This window comes from Lissotriton helveticus, chromosome 5_1 (genome assembly GCF_964261635.1).
Source record: "Lissotriton helveticus chromosome 5_1, aLisHel1.1, whole genome shotgun sequence".
NCBI lineage: Eukaryota > Metazoa > Chordata > Amphibia > Caudata > Salamandridae > Lissotriton > Lissotriton helveticus.
The window spans coordinates 1,515,540,075-1,515,566,495 of record NC_136065.1 but is presented as its reverse complement, the minus strand read 5'-3'; the positions used below and the strand labels follow the sequence as shown (position 1 = coordinate 1,515,566,495).

At 43.2% G+C, this 26,421-nt stretch overlaps 1 protein-coding gene across 1 annotated transcript in view; it reads left to right on the top strand.

Moving 5' to 3' along the window:
- The window catches only part of LOC144755520 (6-phosphofructo-2-kinase/fructose-2,6-bisphosphatase 2-like), a 342,874-nt gene extending 322,051 nt beyond the window's left edge, over window positions 1-20,823 (top strand). Inside the window, exon 15 of the mRNA XM_078644531.1 lies at window positions 20,674-20,823. Coding sequence (XP_078500657.1) covers window positions 20,674-20,691 — 18 coding nt within the window. The 3' untranslated portion in view covers window positions 20,692-20,823. The remainder of the gene's footprint in view (window positions 1-20,673) is intronic.
- Window positions 20,824-26,421: the final 5,598 nt, after the last annotated feature.

Here is a 26,421-nt window from a genome sequence, read left to right as displayed (position 1 = left end):
CCCAGAGGATGCGGATTCACCGATGCGGAGGCTCCAAAGACCCACCGCCAGATTAGGATGGCTGGTGGGTCAGGAAGACCATCCGCCGTTTTTCCGCCGCGGTTGCATTCCGACCACGGCGGAAAAGCTCTGATATGGTGGCGGTGTCTATCAGACACCGCCAGCCATATTAGGATGGGGCAGAAGACATGCTTTTCCACGGCGGCTTTTCTGTCGTGGAAAAGCATGTGTCTTTTGTTTTTGGGGGCTCGTTGCGAGCCCCCAGGGTGTTGGGGGGGGTGCACATGGGGGGTACCTATGGTACCCCCCTGCATATGCATGCACCAAGCGGAAGGCACAAAGCGGTGCCTGCCGCTTTGTGCATGCATATGCAAAGCATGCACTTTTAACCTTGCGGCGGGCTTCAAGCAGCACCCGCCGCAATGTTAAACATAGGGTATGTGACTGCCAGGGTGGCGGTCACATCCTAATCTGCATGGAGCCCCTGCGGACGTTCCCTCCTCCTCGGGGGTGGCGGACGGATGCAGGTCCATCCGCCATCCTAATAGGCCCCTAAGTAAGGGCCTTCTTTTGTAATTACTGAAAAACCTGATTGGTTCACATTATACACTGAAATACTCCAGTTCTTTAGAAAAGTACGACTCAATTTCTTCTTTGCTGACAAAGATATTACAAGGAATGCAGATACAACAGGCCTACAACAGAAATCCTCTTTTCAACCATTAACTAATTCAGCGGCCCCAGAAATCCTGACCTCTGAACGTCTGGTAATACATGATTTTGAAAAACTCAGATTTGACTACTGTTTCACACCTAACAACATCAGTCTTGATGAAAGAAACACCTTATGTGACCTAAATCCAGACATGCTATAACAATAAAACCATGTGACAAGGGAGGTGGTATAGTAATTCAGGACACAGAAAGCTATAACACAGAAATCCTCCACCAGCTTAACAACACTTCTCATTATGAACTGCTTTCTAGCAATCCGATGACAGATTTAAAACATCAAATCCAAAGGCTCACTAAGGAAACAGAAGAGTCAGACTTAATAAACCACAATGAATAACTTTTTTTGAACAATAAGAACTCCCCAACCTGGTTTTTTATACCTTTCCAAAAATACACAAAGATCCAACTGTACCTCTGGGTAGACGAATATTGTCAGGCTGTGGTTCCATATTGGAACCACTGGACCGATACATTGATTTCTTTCAAAACTTGGTCCAAACAACTGCCACTTATTTAAAGGATAACTCTCGCTTCATCAATTTGTTTGAATCAGAATATTTAGATTGCACATCGGAATTACCGCAAGAAAAAGGCTTAAAAGTTATCAAAAAACATCTTAATGCAAGACCTGCTCCTGACCAAGTCCACACTTTTATTAAGCACCTCTTAGAATTGGCCCTCATCAAGAACTATTTCCTTTTTGATTAAAAATACTATAGACAGTGAAAAGGCTCTTCTATGGGTGCAATTTGTGCTCCTAATTTTGTTATACTGTTTGTGGATGACATAGAGTCAACATATATCCTAAACAACAGCAACCCTTTCCATGATTAAATTAGTACCTGGAAAAGATATATTGATGATGTCTTCATGATATGGTCCTGCACTAGCTCCGAATTACTCACATTCTGCAACTGGCTGCACAACTGCCAACCTGATCTGAAATTTACCCACAACTTCAGTAATACACAAATTGACTATTTAGCTGTCTCTGTAAAAATCCAAGAAGGTAAACTCTACACTACTCTCTTTAGAAAACCTACAGAGGGAAATACGTTACTATAATACTCAGAGCACACCCCAGAGCTCTTAAAGATGGCCTACCCTATGTCCAGTTTTTGCGTGTCCGTCACAAGTTAAAAAAGAAGATTTTTCCAGAGAGGGTGAGGCTCCATTTTAGAAACTCCAAGATAGAGGCTACCCAAAGCGACTAGTGAAACAGTCCCTCAAACGGGCCTGGTACTCACATAGAGAGATACTCTGACAACCCAAACACAAGACTTCAATACCCAGAGTAACATGTTTAACCACCTTCTGCCCCATCAGCAACAAACTCATAAAGAGCATTAAAAAGCACTGGAATGTCCGGACCACTTCCTGTACCTCACCTGAAATGCCTCTTTTTTTTCTTTTTAAAGAGCCTGCAACATCAAAGACCACCTAGCAAGGGACTACAAATCTAAACAGGCAGACAACACCATTCACACTGCACTAGGACTTCCTCCATTACTGGGACACTACAAATGTGGAAACTGTCTGTCCTGTAACTCCGCAATCAATACTAAAACATTTGAACATGGCAACGTAAAACTCACTCTAGACTTTTTTCCCAAACTGTAACTCTTGTACATGCTGTCCATGTGACCATATATATATATATATATATATATATATATATATATATATATATATATATATATATATATATATATATATATATATATATATATATATATATATATATATATATATATATATATATATTGGATTTCGGTATAGAAAGAATGCAGCATTACACACCAGCATCGCCCACTGAAGGGGAAACAACAATGAAGCTAACAGCGTACTACGAGAACCAACATGCTTTGAGAGACAGTCAGCCCTTCGAGGCGGCCACCAGAGGGCAAAACTCCTAAAAGGAGCAACTATGGCTGGTATGCTGTTTAGCCTTCGAGATGCCATGGCATCCTCCTTTGAAAAAGGTCAATGGTGACCGAAATGCATTAGCAAATGCCAGCGCTGCAAAATGAAATTAAATGCTTTTAAATTTACCGGAATCTGTGCGGCTCATCCCTTTCTCTAGCAGAGAGGTTCCTTGTGATGTTATGAGGCTTGGTCCAGCCTCGAGCAACGCACCGCCATGAAAAGAGCGCCGAGACTGCCTGTAATTGGACCTCCTTGTGTGGTTTGCGGAAGCATAAAGGGCAGTAGGCAGCCACCAAGGACTGGACCTTGGTAGGACCCCAGCAGCCTGTAAAGTGGAATGTGAGGGGATTTCGGTAAAAAAAGAACTCATCATTACACACCGGCATCGCCCACTGAAGGGGAAACAACAATGAAGCTAACAGCGTACTACGAGAACCAACATGCTTTGAGAGACAGTCAGCCCTTCGAGGCGGCCACCAGAGGGCAAAACTCCTAAAAGGAGCAACTATGGCTGGTATGCTGTTTAGCCTTGGAGATGCCATGGAATCCTCCTTTGAAAAAGGTCAATGGTGACCGAAATGCATTAGCAAATGCCAGCGCTGCAAAATGAAATTAAATGCTTTTAAATTTACCGGAATGTGTGCGGCTCATCCCTTTATCTAGCAGAGAGGTTCCTTGTGATGTTATGAGCAGGGCCGTTTCTGCCATTAGGCAGGACTAGGCGGCCGCCTAGGGCGGCAAAATGATGAGGGCGGCATTTTGTTGTGTGTGGCACTAGTCTGGAAACAGGAAATCATGCAGTGGAGAGTGCACTGTGCAAGCGCACGGTGTGCACCTGCTGTTTGCAATTGCTTGTTGCGTTAGGAGCCGAGCGGCACACCGTAGATTAATGGCGTGTGTGTGTGTAGAGCGGGGTGCGGGACACACTAGTGTAAGTGTGGGTCCCCAGGGCCGTCAATCTTGTAGCGCTGGGATAGCGCTACCAATGACCGCCCTGGAGAACATTCTTGGCCAATCCATGAGCAGTGCTTCGGCCAGGGAGGGCAGGCCAGTGACGGTGACGCGCACGGCGCACCAGTGCCACCATCTCTCTCGGCGCGCTTGGGGGACGGTCGGACTGTGTGTGTCGGCTGGCGCGCTGCTCCCCCTTTGCCCATAATTTAATTAGTATATTGCAGCTGCCACCTGCCAGTGGCACACAGTCTTGTTGTCCGGTCCGACTCCGTCTCCCGCCGGCCCTCTCCCCAGCACCACGAGCCTGCAAAACAGCATAGCCGTGGTCAGGCCTGGCCGTGGTGGTCGTGTCGTGGGGACGTACGTATGCAGCAGCAGGTCGTGACTTGAGCAGTCAGTGCACGCACCGGTGAGTCAGTCAGAAGGCCGCTGGCTGCGAAAATAAATATAAAAATATATATTTCGGATCAGATCGGATGCATTTGCATGCTGCAAATTCAATTGCAAATGAATCGTGTGTTATGTGTAATAATGTTGTTACATTCATCACTCAGGCCTAATGTTGTACATGAGGCGGTGGCGGGCGGGTGAATCATTATCTGTTATCTCCGACTCCGGACCGAGCCCGTCCTCACGGTCGGCTGGAGAGTGGCGCAAAACACTGTCACTGAGTGGGCAGGCTGCAGGAGCTGGGTAGCAGGCAGCACTGTTAGGGGTGAGGTGACGCCCTGTGTCCGAGTGAGGACGGTTTGGATAATGGCGCGGGCGGGGCGGGTCTGTTTGCTGCAGCAGGCCAGGCAGGCTGAAAAGATCTGAGAGTAGATAAGATGGCGTTGGTGGCGGCCCCATGTCCAGGCCTCCGGCCTGTGACTGAGGTGAGGTGATGATGGAATGAATCTATGATCTCTGAGTCCCTGCATGTGAGTGAGGCTGGAGGAGCCTGGAGGAGTAGTAGGACACGGGAGAGGGAGTCAGGGAAGCACGAAGAGAGTGTGCACAGTGCAGAACTTAAGAGTAGAGGACCCCTTACCTTATCTATGCGTTTTTATATAGCGCAGACTTTACCTGAAGGTGTCAGAGCGCTTCACAATAGGAACAGAACTGATACATGAGAACATTACAAGTGAACAAATTACAAAAGCAAACATTACATTAAATGAGGCAAAAGTGACATTTGTGAGCCAACAAAATACAATAGGTAGCAAAGTTAATACAAGTTCTTTTATATCTAATGCATTTATTCTTTTAGCCTGGATGACGGGGGAGAGAGTGATGGTAGAAAAAGGGAGGGGGCGGCATTTTTCAATTCTCGCCTAGGGCGGCACAACACCTAGAAACGACCCTGGTTATGAGGCTTGGTCCAGCCTCGAGCAACGCACCGCCATGAAAAAAGCGCCGAGACTGCCTGTAATTGGACCTCCTTGTGTGGTTTGCGGAAGCATAAAGGGCAGTAGGCAGCCACCAAGGACTGGACCTTGGTAGGACCCCAGCTACCCGAAAAGCGGTATGTGAGGGGATTTCGGTAAAAAAAGAATGCAGCATTACACACCGGCATCGCCCACTGAAGGGGAAACAACAATGAAGCTAACCGCGTACTACGAGAACCAACATGCTTTGAGAGACAGTCAGCCCTTCGAGGCGGCCACCAGAGGGCAAAACTCCTAAAAGGAGCAACTATGGCTGGTATGCTGTTTAGCCTTCGAGATGCCATGGCATCCTCCTTTGAAAAATGTCAATGGTGACCGAAATGCATTAGCAAATGCCAGCGCTGCAAAATGAAATTAAATGCTTTTAAATTTACCGGAATGTGTGCGGCTCATCCCTTTATCTAGCAGAGAGGTTCCTTGTGATGTTATGAGGCTTGGTCCAGCCTCGAGCAACGCACCGCCATGAAAAGAGCACCGAGACTGCCTGTAATTGGACCTCCTTGTGTGGTTTGCGGAAGCATAAAGGGCAGTAGGCAGCCACCAAGGACTGGACCTTGGTAGGACCCCAGCGGCCTGAAAAGTGGTATGTGAGGGGATTTCGGTAAAAAAGAATGCAGCATTACACACCGGCATCGCCCACTGAAGGGGAAACAACTATGAAGCTAACAGCGTACTATGAGAACCAACATGCTTTGAGAGACAGTCAGCCCTTCGAGGCGGCCACCAGAGGGCAAAACTCTTAAAAGGAGCAACATGTGGCTGGTATGCTGTTTAGCCTTCGAGATGCTGTGGCTTCCTCCTTTGAAAAAGGTCAATGGTGACCGAAATGCATTAGGAAATGCCAGCGCTGCAAAATGAAATTAAATGCTTTTAAATTTACCGGAATGTGTGCGGCTCATCCCTTTCTCTAGCAGAGAGGTTCCTTGTGATTATTTATATATATAGATATATATATCATATCATATCGGCATGCAATAGCATATTGGAGAACACCAGCAAATATGTCGATTTCTTTTTGCAAGACTTTGTTAAAGCATTGCCCCCCTTTGTACTGGACACAGGGGACTTTCTTAAAAAAGTGTATGACACAAAGTGGAAATCCAGCTATCTACTAATATCCCTTGATGTGTCTGCATTGTACACAAGCATACACCACAGGGACGGCCTGAGAGCAGTACAACACTTCTTGAACTCTCGACCAGAGCAACTAAGAGACCACACATGCATGATCATGGACATGATCAGCTTATGCTTGGAGAACAATTTCTTTCTTTTTGGAAAGCAATACTTTCAACAAATCAGAGGAGTTGCAATGGGGGCCTGCTTCTCTCCCAGCTATGCCTGTTTACACATGGGATACTGGGAGGAGCAGGTCCTTGCACTCAAATTTGCGGACACCATGTCTAACAAAATAGTCAAATGGTTAAGGTACATCGATGACCTTTTTTTAATTTGGGACGGCTCTGCACAAGAAGCTGTTGATTTTATTGATAAATTAAATGACAACGAGCTGAACTTACAATTTAACAGCCAGATCAGTGAAACATCTATCTGCTTTCTAGATGTAGAAGTCTTTGTAAAACAAGGTAGGCTGGAAACAAAAATGTATAGAAAAGCCACAGCTGGTAACAGTGTCCTGCACTCCAACAGCCATCACCCTGCCCATCTTATTAGGAGCATACCTTACGGGGAAATGCTCCGTATAAGACGTATTTGCAGCACAGAAGAAGATTGCAGGGCATCCCAGTTACTTTGTAGAGACAGATTCACACAGAGGGGCTATAAGGATGAGGTCGTACAAAGAGCAATGAACCGAGCGAATGCTCTAGATAGGGCATTTTTACTATCAACAAATCCTCCTGACTTGGTAGGGGCTCAGACAGAAAAATCAAGGGTCATCAAGGCAGCTACTGGTACAGCAGACAGTGAAATACGATTGATATTTACCTATAGTAATCAACACCGTACTATAAGGAACATTGTTAAACGCAACTGGTCACTGATTACCAGTGATCCAGTCTTAGGAAAAGACATCTTGGGGGCTCCCAAGATAGCCTATAAACGCGCTAAAACCATGGGTAACTGTCTAGTGTCCAGTAGTCCAGAGATAAGAACCAATAATGTGTGGCTAGGAGCTAGTAAAGGCTTTCTACGCTGCTCTTCTTGCAAAGCCTGTAAGAATGGGGAAAGCAGAACAGAATACTCCACGCCATTCAACAACATACCTACCACCATCAAGGTAAAACTGACGTGTCGCACCGAGTACGCGGTGTATGTGCTGGAGTGCCCCTGCGGCCTGCGCTACGTGGGTAGCACAAGACCGCAGGTGCACAAACGCATACTCCAGCACCTAAGGGCCATTACCAACGGCAACACTACGTACCCGGTGGCCAGACACTTCGGTGAGGTCCACAACAAGAAAGCGTCTGATTTGCGGTACTTTGTAATAGACACGGTCCCACCACAAAGAAGAGGCGGTGACCGCGAGTTACTTTTGCGCAGATTAGAGACACGCTACATCATTCTACTTGACACGAAAAATCCCAATGGGCTCAACGCAGGGGAGGACTGCCATACGTATTTATAAATACAAACTAACATACATACCAGATTCAGAATTATCCCATAGTAAGGCTGCCTCAGACCTATATTCAGTTAACTTTATATTAGTAATGTTATTTTGCAAATTTTCGTATATTATTTGTCACACAGGGTAGCACGTAACAGCTCTTAACCAATATTCATTTGCCATATTTGCACACATATAGATGTCTATCTAATTTTGAAGGTGTCTATAGCCCACCGGGGAACAATTATACCATAGTAGCTCAAGATTATCTGTAAATAGAGAATAGAGGGAGCAATATTTGCCTCTACGCTAGTCAACAACAATGAACCAATTAGGAAAAGAACCAGGTTACTCTGTAGAGGCACAAGATACTTACATTTACTGTCTTACTTTTTATAAAAATTGTACGAATATTTTTGTGTAATGTTGGTATAATATGTCTACTGCATCGTTTGTACATTGCATTTTTTGCACAGTCTTTACCACCCCTTCTCCTAAATCTTTTCCTTTTAAACTTGCTGCTGTGGTGTATATATATGAATTTAATTGAAGGTAACATGCGCGCTATCATACATAAAATTATTGTTTATTAGCATGCAAGTACTAAAGTAAATTGTATAATATGAATTATTTTATTTATTTATTCAATTATCTTTCATCTCTTGATACAGTAAAATCAAACAACATAGCTACTAGCTTATAATGATATCATGTATCTGCATTTACGCAGTTACCAAATGATTACAGTATTTCATCTATGTCTATGATGATATTGGCACGTACCTATTGGTTACTAGCACTTTAAATGTAGCACATCCGCCCTAAAACGTTGTCATGTGATCAAGGTGCTTCGAGCACCGAAACGCGTCGTGGTGGAGAGGTGGTGAGCGAATAAATCACTGCACTATACCTGGGTTTGCTTCGTCTCTTTTTGCTGCCAGACCGCTGCAGGACCTACTTATGCTGAATAGATATATATACATGCTGACTCTTTGTTTTAATAAATGTCCTGAACGAACCCCGCTGGGTCCCTTCCCTTCTTTGATCTCGAAGAGGATTTGTGGCAATATTTCAAGTGCATCCTGTGGCGCTTTTGAAGGGACCCCTTCCTATTCGGGCTGTGATACTTACAGGACGTTGGGCAACTAACTTTAAACATTCGAGTAATCGAAATATCACAGCCCGCCCTCACACTGGCAACATCGAGGAGCTGCTGTCATAGGCGGACTGGGACTTCCCGGGTGAGAGGCGTCCGCATTGTCCTTCGCCTCCAGCCTCGATGACACATCGCTATGAGGGCTTGGAAGTAGGGGACCCAAGGACATTTGTTTTTGCAACTTCGGGGGTCTTTCTACTCCCTGCGGCACATCAGACACCAACATGATGCACGACGGGATCAGTAGTCCGTGGCAGAGACTACTGTGACGCCGGCAAGAGTATGTGTTGCAGCTGGGCCTCTCATTACTGAATGGGAGGAGCTCGTTATAAATCAAGGGGAAAATCACCTCACACGAACTGCGGCATCTGAAGAGGCTTGACGCCGAAACCGGTCATGCTGACTCTTTGTTTTAATAAATGTCCTGAACGAACCCCGCTGGGTCCCTTCCCTTCTTTGATCTCGAAGAGGATTTGTGGCAATATTTCAAGTGCATCCTGTGGCGCTTTTGAAGGGACCCCTTCCTATTCGGGCTGTGATACTTACAGGACGTTGGGCAACTAACTTTAAACATTCGAGTAATCGAAATATCACAGCCCGCCCTCACACTGGCAACATCGAGGAGCTGCTGTCATAGGCGGACTGGGACTTCCCGGGTGAGAGGCGTCCGCATTGTCCTTCGCCTCCAGCCTCGATGACACATCGCTATGAGGGCTTGGAAGTAGGGGACCCAAGGACATTTGTTTTTGCAACTTCGGGGGTCTTTCTACTCCCTGCGGCACATCAGACACCAACATGATGCACGACGGGATCAGTAGTCCGTGGCAGAGACTACTGTGACGCCGGCAAGAGTATGTGTTGCAGCTGGGCCTCTCATTACTGAATGGGAGGAGCTCGTTATAAATCAAGGGGAAAATCACCTCACACGAACTGCGGCATCTGAAGAGGCTTGACGCCGAAACCGGTCATGCTGACTCTTTGTTTTAATAAATGTCCTGAACGAACCCCGCTGGGTCCCTTCCCTTCTTTGATCTCGAAGAGGATTTGTGGCAATATATATAAATATATATATATATCGGCAAACAAATATATATATATATATATATATATATATATATATATATATATATATATTTATATATATATACATATTTATGGGCTGGGGGGAGGAGCTGGTCCTCATGCGGCAACATGAATTGGTTTGCAACAACAATGTAGTAATTTGGTTGCTCTACATTGATGATTTATTCATTGTTTGGAATGGAAGCAGCGAAAGTGCCTCTGAATTTATTGAACGATTGAATCATAATGAAATTAACCTTCATTTTACGGCAGAAAAAAAGCAGAGAAACAGTGACATTTCTGGATGTGAGGGTACAAATGACACAAAATGAGCTTAGTACTACACTTTATCGGAAACCAACATCAGGTAACACACTCATACATGCCTCAAGTGCACACCCCCCACATTTATTGAGGAGCATCCCATATGGGGAAATGCTTCGGCGGATTTGTAGCAAGGAGGCGGAATGTGAGGTCAAACAAAATGAGTGTAGAGACAGGTTTCTGGATAGGGGGTACAACCCAGAGGTGATTGAGGCGGCTATTGGGAAAACCAAGTCGATAGCTAGAACAGATCTTTTGCAGTACAAGAAGAAACACCAGTGTGAAGGGATAGAGCAGGAACCGATTCGACTAATCCTGGGTTTTTCAAAGCAACAGAAACAAATCATGGAGATAGTCCGTAAAAATGTGCCTATGATCAAAGGTGATCCAGTAATAGGGGGTTCCATGCCAAGAATGCTGTCGATTACCTTTAGAAAAAACAATAACATGGGCACCTCTTTGGTAAGAAGCAATTTTGAGTCCAAAGGAAAGGCACCATGGTTAGTGGCAAGAAAAGGCTTCTTTAAATGCGCTGTATGTAAGGCGTGCCAGCATGGAGTTAATACGACCAGTTACACCCCGGCATTTGGCTATGCGGCCTGTAAAATCGGACAACATATAACATGCAAATCTGAATTTGCGGTATATGTGCTTACCTGTAGCTGCAACCTACGTTATGTAGGAAGCACAAAATTGCCTGTGCATAAAAGGGTGTTACAACATATCCGTGCTATATGTAATAAAGATGACAGCTATCCGGTGGCACGGCATTTCCAACAGAGCCATAATAGCGACCCCAAACATCTCAAGTATTATGCAATAGACACTATTATGCCTCAGCGGAGGGGGGTGATAGGGAATGCAAACTTAGAAGATTAGAAACATCTTATATCCTCAGGTTTGATTCCAAACACCCTAATGGTCTCAATATCAGTGAAGACTTATACACCTTCCTATAAACACTTGTCAAGGAGTCTGTAATGTTAACTGAATGCTGCTATTATAATGAAATCAAAAATTGAAAGGAAAACATGAAGGTACGGAATAGGTTTTAGGAAAGTGCATTGTGACATTTGTAATGTTCACCAATTGTATATATGTGTATATATATGAATTTTAGTGTATATGTGTGTAGGGATGGTAGTGATGGTTTACATATTTATTATAGATTAGGGACATGAGTTTTAAAATCATTATATAAAAAGTATGTATAATTTTGATACTTCAAATATTTTATGATGATTTTAGCAAAGGATTGACCCTGGTAATCATAACAATGAATTGTAGGCTGGATTGACTGTCCATATAGCACTGTGCACTTTATGTCTATATAACACTGTTTTCATGAAGGTATGTCGCCTTGTTGACTAACTGAAACCATCTAAATTGTTATTTAATACTTATTCACTTTACGGTTGAGCACTATTATTTTTTTTAGGCACTAGGATAAGTTGATAGATTCATTCATGGTGATTTGCTTCGGTACTATTGGCATTTAGGCAATGATTAATTCTACAGGCGTACATGGCATTAGTAGAAAAGATCCATTTATGGAGTAATGTGTATTGAGAAAGAATTTTAAAACTCAAATTACAACGTTTTCTTTGACTATATAAAGCAGTCAATGTGGAATGCAATTGTGAAAATGTACTGAAGCAGTAGTATTCTTACCATGTTTATTAATGGCTGCTATGCACATGCACTTCATAAAGCGAATGGTGATGCCTTTAGGCTGTCATGTGACCAAGGGAGTGATCTCCCGAAATGCGTTATGGCGGCAATGGCTGAATAAAGAAAGCACGATAATTACTGGGTCCACGCAAACAACTAAAAAAATAAAGTCAAGGATCTCACAAGACAAAACCAGGATCCGATGTAAGGTACTCACTGCCAATGGACTCAACACACAAGAACAATGGAATACAATTCTACAATGACAACAGCTCCACAAAACCTTGAAGTCAATGTCCAGGAACAATGGAACATAATCATAAGGGACAACATATGGCTGTATCTCTGTCAATCAACTACCTCTGGACCAAGGTCAATGGAATACAACATACTAATAATGATGTATCCTTGATAGTATGTATTCAATTCAAGTACTTCTTGTATACCATCGCATGGATTAGTCAGACATAGATGTCTGACTTCTCATAGTATCCTTCGTCATGGTTCACTTGATGCAATCTATTATTTATTATTTATTATTTATTGTTTATTGGTTACTGTTTTTCATCTTTTGTTTCACATGTAGTGATTATCATTCTTCACTACACCAATCATCTACACATTCTGTCCCTAAATGTATAATTCCTGGAATTGTTTACATTGATGTATGTATTTTCTCTCTATACAAATTGGGCTAAGGCACCTGTCCCTTATCCTTATCTATTCTTCTTTTGAAGCAAATGTCATCTATGAGTCACTTACCTCTCGTTCTTGAATGAGCCCCTCCCCACATGACTTGCTTCCAAAGTGGCTACCTCAATTCCAAATGAATTCACTTGCCACTTTTGTGCATGCGTGCCACACAGTGGTTAGCATTGCAGTCCCCTGCTGCATACGCAGGTTCCAATTCTAAGTGGCCAGTATATACCACTTCCGGGTTACTTGAGCTGCACGTCTCATTCTAACTGAGGAGACTCACACCGGCGGAAACTCATGCCCGACCGACCTTTGCATTAAGTATGTTGTCCTTTCGTTCCCCTCTTTCCCCCAAAACCGAAGTAATAATTGCACACAAAACTTCAACTCCCAATCCGTTCTCTCTTAGTTACCACCAAATAACTTCTGGAGTTAGGTTCACTGAACCTCACCCTGGATGCTTGGCACCACAGTTCCTCATTCAGTGTTTTAAAAAGATGGGTGCCTGACCAACCACGACACTCCCATGAGGTTTTGACCCCTTCGCTGCTATGCCTTTTCCCCCCAGTGCTAAGCCCATTCATGGCTATTTGGGGTAGTTCGCGCTTAGGCCTTTGTAACCTTTTGTCTACATAAGGTATTCATGCCAAATTTGTGTCCTTTTCTTCTAACATCCTGAGGATTCTAAAGGTATCCAGGGTTTGTGAATTCCCCTGGAGGGGACTAAGAAATTAGCCAAAATACAGCAAAAGTTTGGGTTTTTTAAGGAAAAAGTGGGAAAAAGTGCTGCAGAAGAAAGCGTCTGTTTTTTCCCCTGCAAATGGTATCAACAAAGGATTTGTGGTGCTAACATCACCATCTTACGCGTTTTCAGGAACAAGCAGACTTTTGTCAGAAAATTAAAATTTTCTGCTCAGTTTTGGAATTTTACTGGGACATAGCCTATTTTTCCTATTATTTGTGATTTCAACCTAATTCCAGTTAGTGGTAAGAATGGGTGTAACAGTAATAATGGATCCCAGAAAGCTATTCAATTCTGAACTGTAGACAGAAGTCTGAATTCAGCAAGGGGTCATTTGTGTAGATCCTTCAAGGGTTTCTTATAGAAACAGTTGAAATAAACAAATATTGAAATTGAGTTGAAAAAAACAGGCAATTGTGCCACAGTTGTCACCTGTAACTTCTTGTAAGTATGACAGAGGTTTGAAAGCAATATACTGTTACATTTTCAGGACCCTTCTGGTTGCAGGTATATATAGGACTTGTAGGTTCAACTAGAACCCACGTTACCCAGAGCCAATAACTGAGCTACGCCTTGCAATCGTTTTTGATTGAGTACCAGGTATATAGCAATTAATTTGGTAAAATAAAAATAGGTATCAAGGCAAGCTATATATTTCCTATATGGGAATAAAATATAGAGTTTAGAAGCAGTGGTTATTTTCACATCTCTGAAATTGTGGGTACCCATACTAGCATGTGAATTAGAGGCCATTTTTCAAAATGACTTCTTTTTTACACATTGTCTCACATTTGGATGGCAGAAATTCATAGAAATTCAATTGGTAATAACACGTGTTCTACTGTTCTGTGTTCTCCCAAGTCTTCTTATAAAAATGGTACCTCACTTGTGTGGGTAGGCCTAGTGCCCGCAGCAGGAAACGCCCCAAAACGCAACGTGGGCCTGTAATATTTTACAGTGAAAACAGACAACTTTTTCGCAATGTGACTAACTGTGGATTTTGGTCCCTCGCTCAGCTGGCACTTAGGGAAACCTAGAAAATCTGTACATTTTTTAAACCCAGTCACCAAGGGGAATCCAGTATGGGATGACTTGTGTTGCTCTTCCCAGGTTCTGTTACCCAGAATCCCTTGCAAACCTTAAACTTTGTCAAAAAACACATTTTACTCACTTTTCTGTGATGGAATGTTCTGGAATCTGTGGAGAGCCACAAACTTGCAGCACTCCCTCTAGTCTCCTAATACAGATGGTACCTCACTTGTGTGACTAGGGCTAATGCCCACGGCAGGAAACAGCCCAAAACGCAAGGAGGGCACATCAAATTTTTCAAGTGAAAACTGACCCTTTTTTCGCAATGTGCCTAGCTGTGGATTTTGGACCCTTGCTCAGCCGGCATCTGGGGGAAACCTAGCAAACCTGTATTTAGTTGAAAACTAGATACCCAAAAGAATCCAGGATGGGGTGAACTGTGTGGCTCTCACCACGTTCTGTTCCCCAGAATTCCTTGCAAACCTGAAACTTTGTAAAAACAAAAAAATTTTCCTCAATTTTCTGTAATGGAAAGTTCTGGAATCTGCAGGGAGCCAGAAACTTTCACCCAACCAGAATTGCCCCAAGTCTCTTCATAAAATGGTATCTTACTTGTGTGGGTAGGCCTAGTGCCCGTGACAGGAAACGGCCCAAAACGCAACATGGGAACATCACATTTTTCACAATGTGCTTAGCCGTGGATTTGGACCCTCGCTCAGACAGCACCTAGAGAAACCTAGCTAACCTGTACATTTTTTTGAATCTAGACACCCAGGGGAATCCAGGATGGGGGGACTTGTGTGGCTGCCATCAGGTTCTTTTACCCAGAATCACTTGCAAACCTCAAACTTTGTTTTTAAAAAAACACATTGTCCCTACTTTTCTGTGATGGAAAGTTCTTGAATCTGTGGGAAGTCCCAAACTTCCACCCACCCAGCTTTCCTACAATTCTCCCATTAAAAATGGTACCTCACTGTGTAGGTAGGCCTAGTGCCCGCTGCAGGAAACACCCCAAAATGCACTGTGGAGTCTTCAAAATTATCAATTGCAATACTACCTGGTTTTGCAAGGGAGTCACCTGCAGTTTTGGTCCTGGGCTCAGCAGCCTTCTAGAGAAACCTACCAAACACAAACATTTCTGAAAACTAGACACCCTTGGGAGTCCAGGGAGGTGCAGCTTGCGTAAATCCCCCAACATTTTCATATCCAGAATCCCCGGCAAACCTCGTATTTATTTTTTGGAAAAACACGTTTTCCTCATTTTTCTGTGTGGGAAGGTTGTAGCATCATTGGGCCGCCACAAATTTCCTACCATCCAGCATTCTCCCAGGTCTCCTGATAAAAATGGTACATCAGTTGTGTCGGTAGGCCTAGTGCCCCGACACGAAATTACCCAAAACGTACCGTGGAGAATTCAAAATTATTGATCGCTATACTACCTGGTTTTGCGAGGGAGTCACCTGCTTTTTTGTTCCCGGGTTTGCATCCACCTAGGCAAGCCTACCACACCCAGACATTTCTGAAAACTGGACATCAAGGGGAGACAGGGAGTTTTGGCTTGCTTGGACCGCCCAACATTTTCCTACCCAGAATCCCCTGCAAGCCTCATATTTCAAATTTTTCTCACATTTCTGTGTGGGATTACCATGCTAGCACTACTTTACTACCACCCCTTGGGGGGAGGAGCAGGAAAAGGCACTGTTGCCCCCATCTGCCTCCCAGGGGAGGCAGAAAGGCTGTGGCAATTTAGTTTGGGGGGTTGGGCATTTGCATGCCCATTTTGGGTAACCCCCACACCTATATAACAAAACTCAATCTCTAGTGCCTGGTGGTTTTTCTGCTCCCCCTGGGAGGAGACGATCAGAGGCTATTGCCCCCATTTGCCTCCTGGGTGCATTGGCATGCCCATTTTGGGCAGCCCCACTCCTATATACATTAAGAAAAATCCTTGGTACCTAGTGTGCTTTCTCCCCCCCCCCTGGGGGCAAATCGGGGGCTATTGCCCCATATGCCCCACGGGGGGGCAGAAAGACTGAATAAACCCCCCAAAAATTGGGGGGAGCAAAGGCCCTTGCCCAAGGGGCCGCTCCCCCCTCCCTGGTGTCCAGTGGGTGGATACCTGCTTGGGGATCGCCCTCCTGTGGTGATCATCAAGCAGGAATTCACTAGGGTGGGGTATCATTGGAAAGGTGAGAGTCTGCCCTTTCCAACAATACCTCTTCTGTCTGCCTACATGCTCGGTGGGCTGAGATAGCCCTCTAAGCATATAGGCCATGAAACTGAAATAAGCCAATCGGCTAATTTCAGTTTCGGTTTCATTGAAATGACGTCAGCGCGACGTGTGCTGATTGTTATTGCACTGAAATAATCAAAACAGCCTCTGGAGCTGAGGAATCTCTTCCCCAGCTCCTGAGGTTATTTTGGACTGAAAGAAATGCCTCTGGTGCCTGCACCAGAGGGATCATAACTATATTTAACTCCTGTTTTCCCTATATAAATTCATGTAAAGGAGTTCAATGTTATACTTTTTTAAGAGTGCATGTTTTTTACTTCCCTTTCACCCACTAGAGCACCTTTTGTCACAGATCTGTGCGCACTGGATCAATATATTTATATTATTTAAAAACTAAAAAGAATAAACAAAAAATTCTCTTGATATTCTGCAACGAATAAATTCATTTCACTATAGACTAAACTGTTTGGAGGTTGTTTTTTTAATAAAGTGTTGCATTTTCATTATATTACATATTATAGAGTCCAGATCAAAAACGTACAGAACCTATTTCCATTTTGTTTTTCCTTTCATGGCAATGGAACATATACGCGACCACGGGCGTGTTATGAACCACTGTTCATAAAACATATTGTTAAATAGGGTTTCATGGTCTGGTTCACCTAAATAATTATCCTTAACAAATGTATAATGTTAAAAGAAGAATGAACAGCAACAATAAATGTAATTTATAGCGTGCGCTAATACTCAAGGGTTTCTAGGCATGAGAACTCTGATTTCACACTATAGAAACAGCTAAAAGATACATAGCGACAGCCCCAGTTGGCATTCCTATTTTTGTTTTCTTTCAAATAACCATGTATTTAACAGTTTACGAAAGGAGAGAAGTTCAGTTTCTTTCTTTAATGCCAGCAGTAAGGAGTTCCACAGCCTAGCCGTGCCTGCCACAAAACTTCAACTCCCCCCTCCATGATGCTGTTTTAGCCCTAGGAATCACCAGGTTAAAAGAAGAAGATTGGAGCTGCCTTTTTGAAGAATTTCTTTGGAATTTGTGTTTAAACTAGTGTGGTCGGTGCCCATGTAGTGTTTTAAATGCAATGCAAAGGGCCATAAATTCAATGTGCCTTTCAATCAGCATCCAGTGTAATATTGGTAAAGCGTTAGAGACCGATTGGTATTTTGGTATGGCCAGCAACAGGCATGCTGCAGCATTTTGGAGAATCTGCAATTTATTTAAGAAGCTTGCTCGAATGTTAAAAAATAGCGCACTACAGTAATCAATCTTAGATAATAATCAAATGGCGGAAACTACAGCTTTCTGAAGATCTAAAGGAATGAATGGTAGAACTTTCTGAAGAACTTTGATCATGAGAAAGCATGTGGAGGTGGTGGCATTTATTTGGCCTTTGAAAGATAATTTGTTATCGAAATAGACTCCCGCATTTTTTACCTTCAGACAGGGTCGGGAACATCTCCCAATTGCTGGGGCCACTAACTGGGTGTCCAGAACGGAGTGTCGCGTCTAAACAAAAGGACGCCGGTCTTTCCTGCATCCAGTTTCAGACAGTTTCTGGACATCCATTTCCTGACTTCATGCCTACAATCATGAAACGTAAGAGCGGTGTCCTCCGTATTACCCACCAGAGATGACACGATCTGTGTGTCATCAACGTTAGACACCACAAAAAGCCAAATAACTTTATCAGCGTGGCAAGTGAGGTGACATATAGATTAAACAGCATTTAGCTCAGCGAAGAACCCTGCGGCACCCCACAAGGAAAAGAAAAGGAGGTAGACCTGAATCCGTCTAGCTCCACCTATTGTTCTCTGTCTGTTAAAAATGATTTAAGTAATTCAAGTGCTCTGCCTCAAATGCCCAAGGTAAAAAGTTGGTCAATGAGGAGACCGCGATTGACCATGTCAAACCCGGCGGAGAGGTCCAACAGGATCAAGGTTGTCTTTCTGCCTTTGTCCAAGACTTCCCTAATCTCCTGTGACACATTTATCAGTGTCAACTCTGTACTATGCTGGCATCTAAACTCGTATTGTGAGTCATCCAAGAGGTTCTGCTCTTTATGATTTGTGATAATTCCAAAATCATTGCCTTTGCTTCAATCTTCGTGAAAGACATTTGATGTTATGAAATTTACAATTGATGAAAATGAGAAAGAATTGTTGAAAAAAATATATATATGTACCTGAGCAGGTAACAAACACAGGATTGTTTTCCACATCGTAGTGTCAAGTAACATCATAGACAACAGTAGTGAATTTAGAGTTATGCATGCTCTTACTTGAAATCGCAAGGTGAAAAAATATCCTTTTACCAGTCCACAAAACATACATATGTAATGTATACTCCCATTCAGCAGTCGACAATCCCTCCCACTAATCTGACCCTTTATGCCAGCTGTAAAACGTAGGAGTTATCGAAAACCATACAAATATGGTCCAACCTTACGACTTTCTCATCAGCTCCTAATGCCCACAAAGTAGAAAAAAAAGTTGAGCAATATCCTGGTCTCCCTTTCTCCTATTTCCTTCTTGTCCTTTAAATACATGTTAGAAAATCGCTGGTGTCGTGCATTTCCCCTTTTTCTTGTGCCCCCTATTTTTACCTTTTTAGAATACATGGGATTCTGTAATCCCTATATAAATGACAATCCGTTATTTCTTTATAATCGCCGACTTGGGACACACCAAGTTGATGATTATAAAGAAAAGACATCAGAACTCTACTAATATAAGATTTTTACAGTCGAGGTCTAACGTCACAATGCCTAGTGCCAGAGCCGGCAACTAAGGTGAAAGGCAGATCTAGTCACTGTCCATTTTAATAGCATACAATGACAAGCAGAGAGTATGTGTTTAATTATTACACTCTTTGGATAGAGAAAAGCTAGAATATTTCTGCATGTTTCTACACGTTCCAAGCTACTGCAGCTGTTTTTTTTAAACTGATATGTATTGAATTGTTTCTGACATCAATTTGCATCAACAGGTCTATGATGTGTTCAGTTGTACACTAGAGGTTTCATTTATATTCTTTGTTTGCAAACATGCTTGCATTTTCATATGAAAGAGCTACGCACCAAGTGGTTTATGGGAAAGGTGATGGTGTGACCATGTATTATCTGGGATAAAGTACACCCAGGCGTATATTATAAAGATATTGCAACTCACCTCGGAGTTCCATAACCTTATCAAGGAGCTTTTCCTTCTGCCTTGTTCCTCTATTTGGTTATGGAACACTTACAGGAGTGTGAGGGTTAGTAGTTGTGTTGCTATAGTTATTGCCAGTCGAAACTGCAGTGGACTTCTGACGAGAGCCCTGGCACTTAATGTTTTACAAATTAAGCATTGTAGGTTTAGTGTTTCACTTTGACAACACATTGTTATTTCTGGGATTGGACCATTTCTAAATTTCACTGCTGTTTAACTAGCCAAGCAAACAGAAATTAAATTGCAGTACATGGAACTCTTTCTAAAAGAAGTGTTCCATGAGATTGCTCCTGACTGACTTCAGCCACTCTCTAGTTTACCACCCAGCTCAAGAAGTGGTCTGGAAAATCGTTTTCATTTTCAGGGAAGTTTGTTTTCCAAGTTGTGAGTGAACACTAGGGTGCAGTCAGTGCGGGACTGGGGAATTAAAACCAGCCCTGACAAAAATGGTCAAACTAGCTCTGCTCCGTTCATCTGGCGCAATCTTTCTCTTTCCATCCATGTATTCTCTCTTCCCTTCTCTCCTCCCTCTCTCTCTCTTATCCTTCCCTGATCAGTTTTTTCTCTGCCTCCCTCTCTTTCTCTGTCTTTCCTGAAGCGGGACTCGCTGTGCTTGCTGCAATAAACCTCGGGTAGCTGTGGAATTGGCAGATGCTCCAGGAGTGGTCCTGGACTTTCCGAATCAGCCTCCAGGGTCTTCCAGCCCACCAGGGAAATGCTCGGTGAAATAAAAGGCCAGTCAAGTCCTGAAAGCAGTGTATCCAGAAACCAAAATGGTTTACTTTGCCATTCTGCAACTGCTCCTCAAAGTCCAGCTGCTAAGGGAGACGCTTCATAAGATTAAACCATCAAACATAGTATGTTAGCTGATTACCAACATCTTCCCTGGTTTTTAAACATAATTTTATTTTCCCTTTTTGTTTATAGAAAGCGGGTGATTTATAGATTTGAAGAGCTGAAACTCTTGATTATATACATGAAGTGGATAGCACCGGAAACAAAGCGTACGCCAGTGCTGTTTCTTTGGCATCTGAAGCTACTGTTAATAAAGACGTGTGGAAGTATTCCTGCAACAGACGTGGACCACACTTTTCAGATAATGATCAATTTGTTTTAATATTGATGCAATTTGCCAACTCTAACCCCTCTCTCTCTTCTAGTTGGGCGATATAAATAGTGCCACATACTTATTTTGTATACAGTGCAAATGTAATTTGTATACAGTGCAAATGTAAATCAAACTATCATTCGGGAAACCGTCCTTGTTTTGTTTGTTATATTTTGCAAGCTGTACCATTTGTCAAGTAAACTGGCCTTCCAGATGTTTAGAGGGCTGGTGGACAAACCCATTTAAGGTGTACTGATCATCAACTGGATTATGCGGTTGGTTTGGTACAGAAATTCGATTCTGATAAAGGTAATTCAAGATCACAGCCTGTTCAGTCAATGGCCTTTTGTTGACAAAGCGATCCTGGGAATGTTTGTTTCTGCGGGTGCTTGGTAGCCATGAAGGCTCATATTAGTTCACGGGTGGTTTATTAATGGAGCAAGACTGGTACTAAAAGCTCAGGGCCATTTGCCGTTTTTGACTGATCAATCCTTTTTCTTCCTCTGTCTGGAAACCACTACAAGCCTGTATTTCTTCCTGTCCCTGTCTGCGGAGGACCATATGTGGGATACTTTACTTTCAACTCAGCCTCTAACATATGGAAATAATGTGTTTGGGACCTTCTAGTTTCTTATGCAAGCCATCCTTCACGGCTGCTATGTTCGTGTTATCCTTCCTGTATATAATGCCTGGGTTTTCCTGTTCAGATTATATCAACCTCCTCTGTCAGTACTTTCGTTCACCTTTCCAACTCTTCCCCAGTGTAGCCCATGCCAAGTAGTTTGCAGTCTCTTTACATTTTCAGTGTCTCTCGCTCTGCGTGATAGTTTCATTCACTTATTCTCCCATTTTCAATCTTTTTTGTCTTGTCTCACTCAGTCTTCCTCTTTGCCTTTTGAGAGTGCTTTCTCGCTCTTCTTCACCGCTGTGATAATTTTGACTAGTGGTTTATACCTCAATACGAATAGGTCTTTTCTATGGTGCTTTTATATTAAATTACTCAAATGTCCATTTTTCTATAGAATCTGATAGATACATTTGTTGTCACTCACGTCTCTGTAATGTACAGAACGAGCTTAAGATAAAAGTGCCTTACAGGTATGCGTAGTAAACGAATATATCTCGAACCACCTGCCAACCCCTCCGATCAATCAAAAGCTCCTACTTCTGCTTTAATTTCTGTCTAGAATGCAGTCTTTTATGTAAAAAAATATGGAGGTGTAAAGTTTCCTGCAGCTACAAATATGCCTGAAAGTACATCTTGAGAATGTTGTCACCTTAGTGACATGGGCAGGGCTGAATACCGGGAACCTGCTGTCACTTCGCTTGCCTTTTCTTAACCATGTATGTTCTTTTCAATGCAGTCTTTCCCATTTGAATTTAAAAAAAATAGTTTTTAATTTGAGTGTGTGCTTCTGTATCAGGGGCTAACAATAATCATTGCCATGTAGTGCTACAGCAACAATAAAAAAGTAATGAAACATAACGGGATGCTTAACCCTGATAAACGTGTCTAAGTAGGTCCAACGTGAGTTGTTGCAATATGTTATACCCACATTAAATGGCTTTAACCTCTCAAAATTGAGTATGCAAACGGGTTAACTTAATTTTTCTGTCACTAGTGTGATTTGCTTCGAGATTCTGCATTATAAAATTCACCTTACACAAATTGCACTTACTATCATGGAAACCGCTGCTGTTGACTTTTCATGCAATTTTAATTCCCCTTGGATTCCTTTTCTAACCTTGCATTGTTTTTTCCAAGTTTATAAATCTCCAGGTTCTTTAAATTGTGGCTGTTGCAATGTCTATAAATGTAGTGATGTACACGTTTCTGTGTCATAACCGAACATGGAACATGTTTCAGTTTCATAAATGTACTTCTTATGATTTATGTAATGCAAAATAAATCAACATTGGAACACATCCATATTTTAAAGACCATCACATAGTATGGTGCTGCAAAGGTTTTGCACCATTCATTATTTAGTATTTGCTGTAATCGAGGATTTTAAAACGAATAGTTTTGTATGATTTTAGGACTGTAGTTCAGCTGACAACCATCTCTAAAAGATGAATAGATGGAGCAAACTCTTCATGATGGATACTTTAAACTCCATATTCCTCGCATGTAGAATAACCTTAGCGCAACACTGGATATGGAAAATTCTCCTAGCAATGACTCCTGCGTGATAACAGGTGGTGCCGCCTGCCTCCATGGCAATCTTTTACCGCTCTGGAAGGGACTTAGTGGATTGGCATGTAGGTGCCACCCATGCGTACTGACGAGGGTCTCTCAATTTTTTTCCTTTCTTTCTGTTTGGATACGGATCTCTGCTCCCAACTTCGTCAGTTCTCTAAGGACTCCAAAAATACTTTCAAGACAGTGTGCTGGTGAAGAAGTGTCCCTCAAAGACGAAAGGATTCAAGGAGTGCAGTGACTGCAGGAAGCCAATATCTGTTACAGACTCTCCTGTCATGTTTTTGGTGTCTGGACTATGGCCACAGTTCAAATTGTGCGAGATGAGAGCCCTCATATACTTGAATAACAATGTCTCCACCCGGAATCATTAAATAAGACAAGTAAAAAACAATTATATGTATGATCTGATAAAATAATTTGTTGAGCGCACGTTCACTAGCGGTTTCTTGGCGCTTAGGTGGAGAAGCATTGACAACTGCAATGAGCGGTAATCAGTTGTAAGCCTGAGAAAAAAGCCATGTCTTGAGGGATTTCCTAAACTGAGGATAGGAGGGAACTAGACTCAGTGCGGGGGGGAGGGTGTTCCAGAAGTGTGGTGCCGGTGACGAGAATCTTAGTGCACCACGTTTTTTCCATTTGAATGAGCAAGGGGTCAGTAGGTTCAGACTGGATGAACGTAGCTCGCGAGAGGGGGCATATCGCTGTATTCTAGTGGCAATAAAAACAGGTCCATGGGAGGACAATGCTTTGTGGATCAGGCAGCCAAGTTTGAAGAGGATGCGCTGGGTCACTGGGAGCCAGTGCAGACTCTTAAGCAAGGGTTTTGCGTGGTGGAATTTCGGCTGGCCGTAAACAAGCCTAGCGGCTTGATTCTGTACCATTTCTAACCGGTATGATTGGTATGCAGGGATTCCGGCGTACAGGAAATTGGCGTAGTCAATACGCGACATTACTAAAGCCAGAGTAACTTGGATGAGAGCCTCAAAAGGATAGGGATCTGCCTATTTTCCGAATTCTTGGCAGGTGGAAGAAGCAAGCGGAAACCACTGAATTAATCCTGGCCTTCATGGTGAGGTCACTGCTAATTGTGACACCTAAGCTTTTGACAGTGCTGACTGGGGAGGGTGGACATCCCAAAGAACGGGGCCAGAAGTCTGAGTTCCAAGAGTTAGCTGAGGACCCAGTAAGGATCAACTTCGTCCTATCAGGGTTAAGCTTTAACTGGTTTGAGTTCATCCAGTTGCTGATGAAGTTCATGGTCGATTGAAAGTTCTCCATAGAGGAGGGTGGTGAATCAATATTAAAAACAAGCTGCAGGTCATCAGCATAATTAAAAGTAACTAAATCTCTCTTTCGAAGCTCTAAAATCAGGAGGAAAATATACAGATTAAAAAGAAGAGGGCAGAGAGAAGAGCCCTGGGGGACCCCGCAGATCAGTCTTTTTTTCTCTGAGGAAAAATTGGAGAGACTAACTGCTTGGTAGCGATCGTCGAGAAAAGAGATGATCCATCTTAGCGGGGACCCCGGATGCCAGTGCGATCGACCAGCAAGTTGTGGTCGACGGTGCTGAAAGCCGCCGACAGATCCAGCAGCACTAGTGCCTGCGTGATGTTCTGGTCAGCCCCCTTTCTGAGTTTGCTGTGAAGAGGCAGAACAATGGACTCAGTAGAATGTTCGGGCCTAAAGCCCGCTGGATGAGAGTCTAAATAATGGGAGTGTTCCACAAATATGCTAATAGGCCTCCAAGATTCTACCCAGAAAGGGTACCACCAATATGCGGTGTAAGTTGCTAAGCACAAGGTGGTCAGAGCTTGGTTTTTTTGAATAGGAGCAACTTCCGCTGTCTTGAAGAGGTTAGGGACAGTGCCCGTGATGAGGGAGTTGTTGAGGAGGGATAAGGGAGGTTCAGGAATGTGGAGAAAGACCTCCCGGGCAATATGAGGGAGGCAACTGTCCAACAGGGAGCCTGAGCGAACCCTTTTGAGGAGGGAAAAGAAGACCTCCTGAGTAATCGGTGGAATGAGGTCAAGGTGGAGAGGATTGCGATAGACACAACCGGGATCAGGGGATGAGGTGGCCCTGGGGATGCTGGCTTTGAAATTGATAATTTTGTCAATAAAATAAGCATTAAGAGAGTCACAGAGGGATTGTGATGGCGAGGGTTTAACAGTGATACGGTCAGGTTTTACGAGTTCGTCCATGATGGAGAAGATGTCTTTAGTTTGTTAGTGGATTCGAGGATTTTCAGAGAAAAATAATCTGATTTGGCTTTGAGAATGGCACTTTTATAGTCTTTAAGGGCTGATATAAAGATGGATTTTTTGATGGGACAGTAGTCCTGTCTCCACTTGCACTCAGTTTGGTGCAAGGCAAGTTTCTTGTCTTTGAGCATGTTAGTAAACCAACGCTGGGTGTCATGGGGCCTCTTGTTGTTAAGCTTTCTCAGAGGAGCTTGGCTATCTCTCGCCGAGGCCAACCAGGCATTGATGTTTCATGCCTGAGTATGCGGCGAGGCCAGATGGCCCGTGGGCTGAGAGCTACAAGGCATGGAGGTGGCTAATTGGGAACAAAATGTTGTGATATATACCCGGCTCCAGTTCCTGACCACGGACGAATCTGGTGGAGGAGCTTTGGTGACTAGGGGATTAACAATGTAAAAAGAAATAAAATGTAGACGAGAGGGTAATAAGGGAGACCACAAAGGTTTGGAGAAGAAAGTAGGGTCTATTTTTGAATGGAAGTAGGTATATCAGCACTACATTACATTATATGCAAAAGTAACCCAATAGTAAAGTGTACACATACGTGCTTGTGAGGCCAGTGAACGGCGCAAGTTTGACACGTGACAGAAAAAGTGAAGTAACAGCAGGATACAGTGCAAAAACAAAATGATTAATGGTCGCGAAAACAGTCTGTAAGCAATTTGCAGAAAGGTTTCAACTGTTTAAGGACACATAGTGTTCATGGACTTACAGGATGCATATTTTGACTCTGTCTGCAGTTCATTTTGGGTTTGGAACACTTATAATTTTATGAGCTGCTCTTTGGCCTGAACTCAGCCACTCACACATTTACAAAAGTGATGCGGTAGTCGCAGCTCAACTATGAAGGTCAGGGATAAATGTATTGCTATACCTGGATGATTGGCTACTCAAGATGGACTCAATGCAATTAGTTGCAGGCCACTTCTGAATAATGGCTGCCCTATTCACCTCCAGAAGTCCCATCTGAGCTCTGTGCAGGGGATTACTTTCATAGTGGTGATCTTGGTCACAGTGGTATTTCAGGGCATTCCATTGCCGCCTCAAGCCAGGGATTTTCAGAATATGGTTGATATGTTTTTGATTCGGTCCTGGGTCTCTGC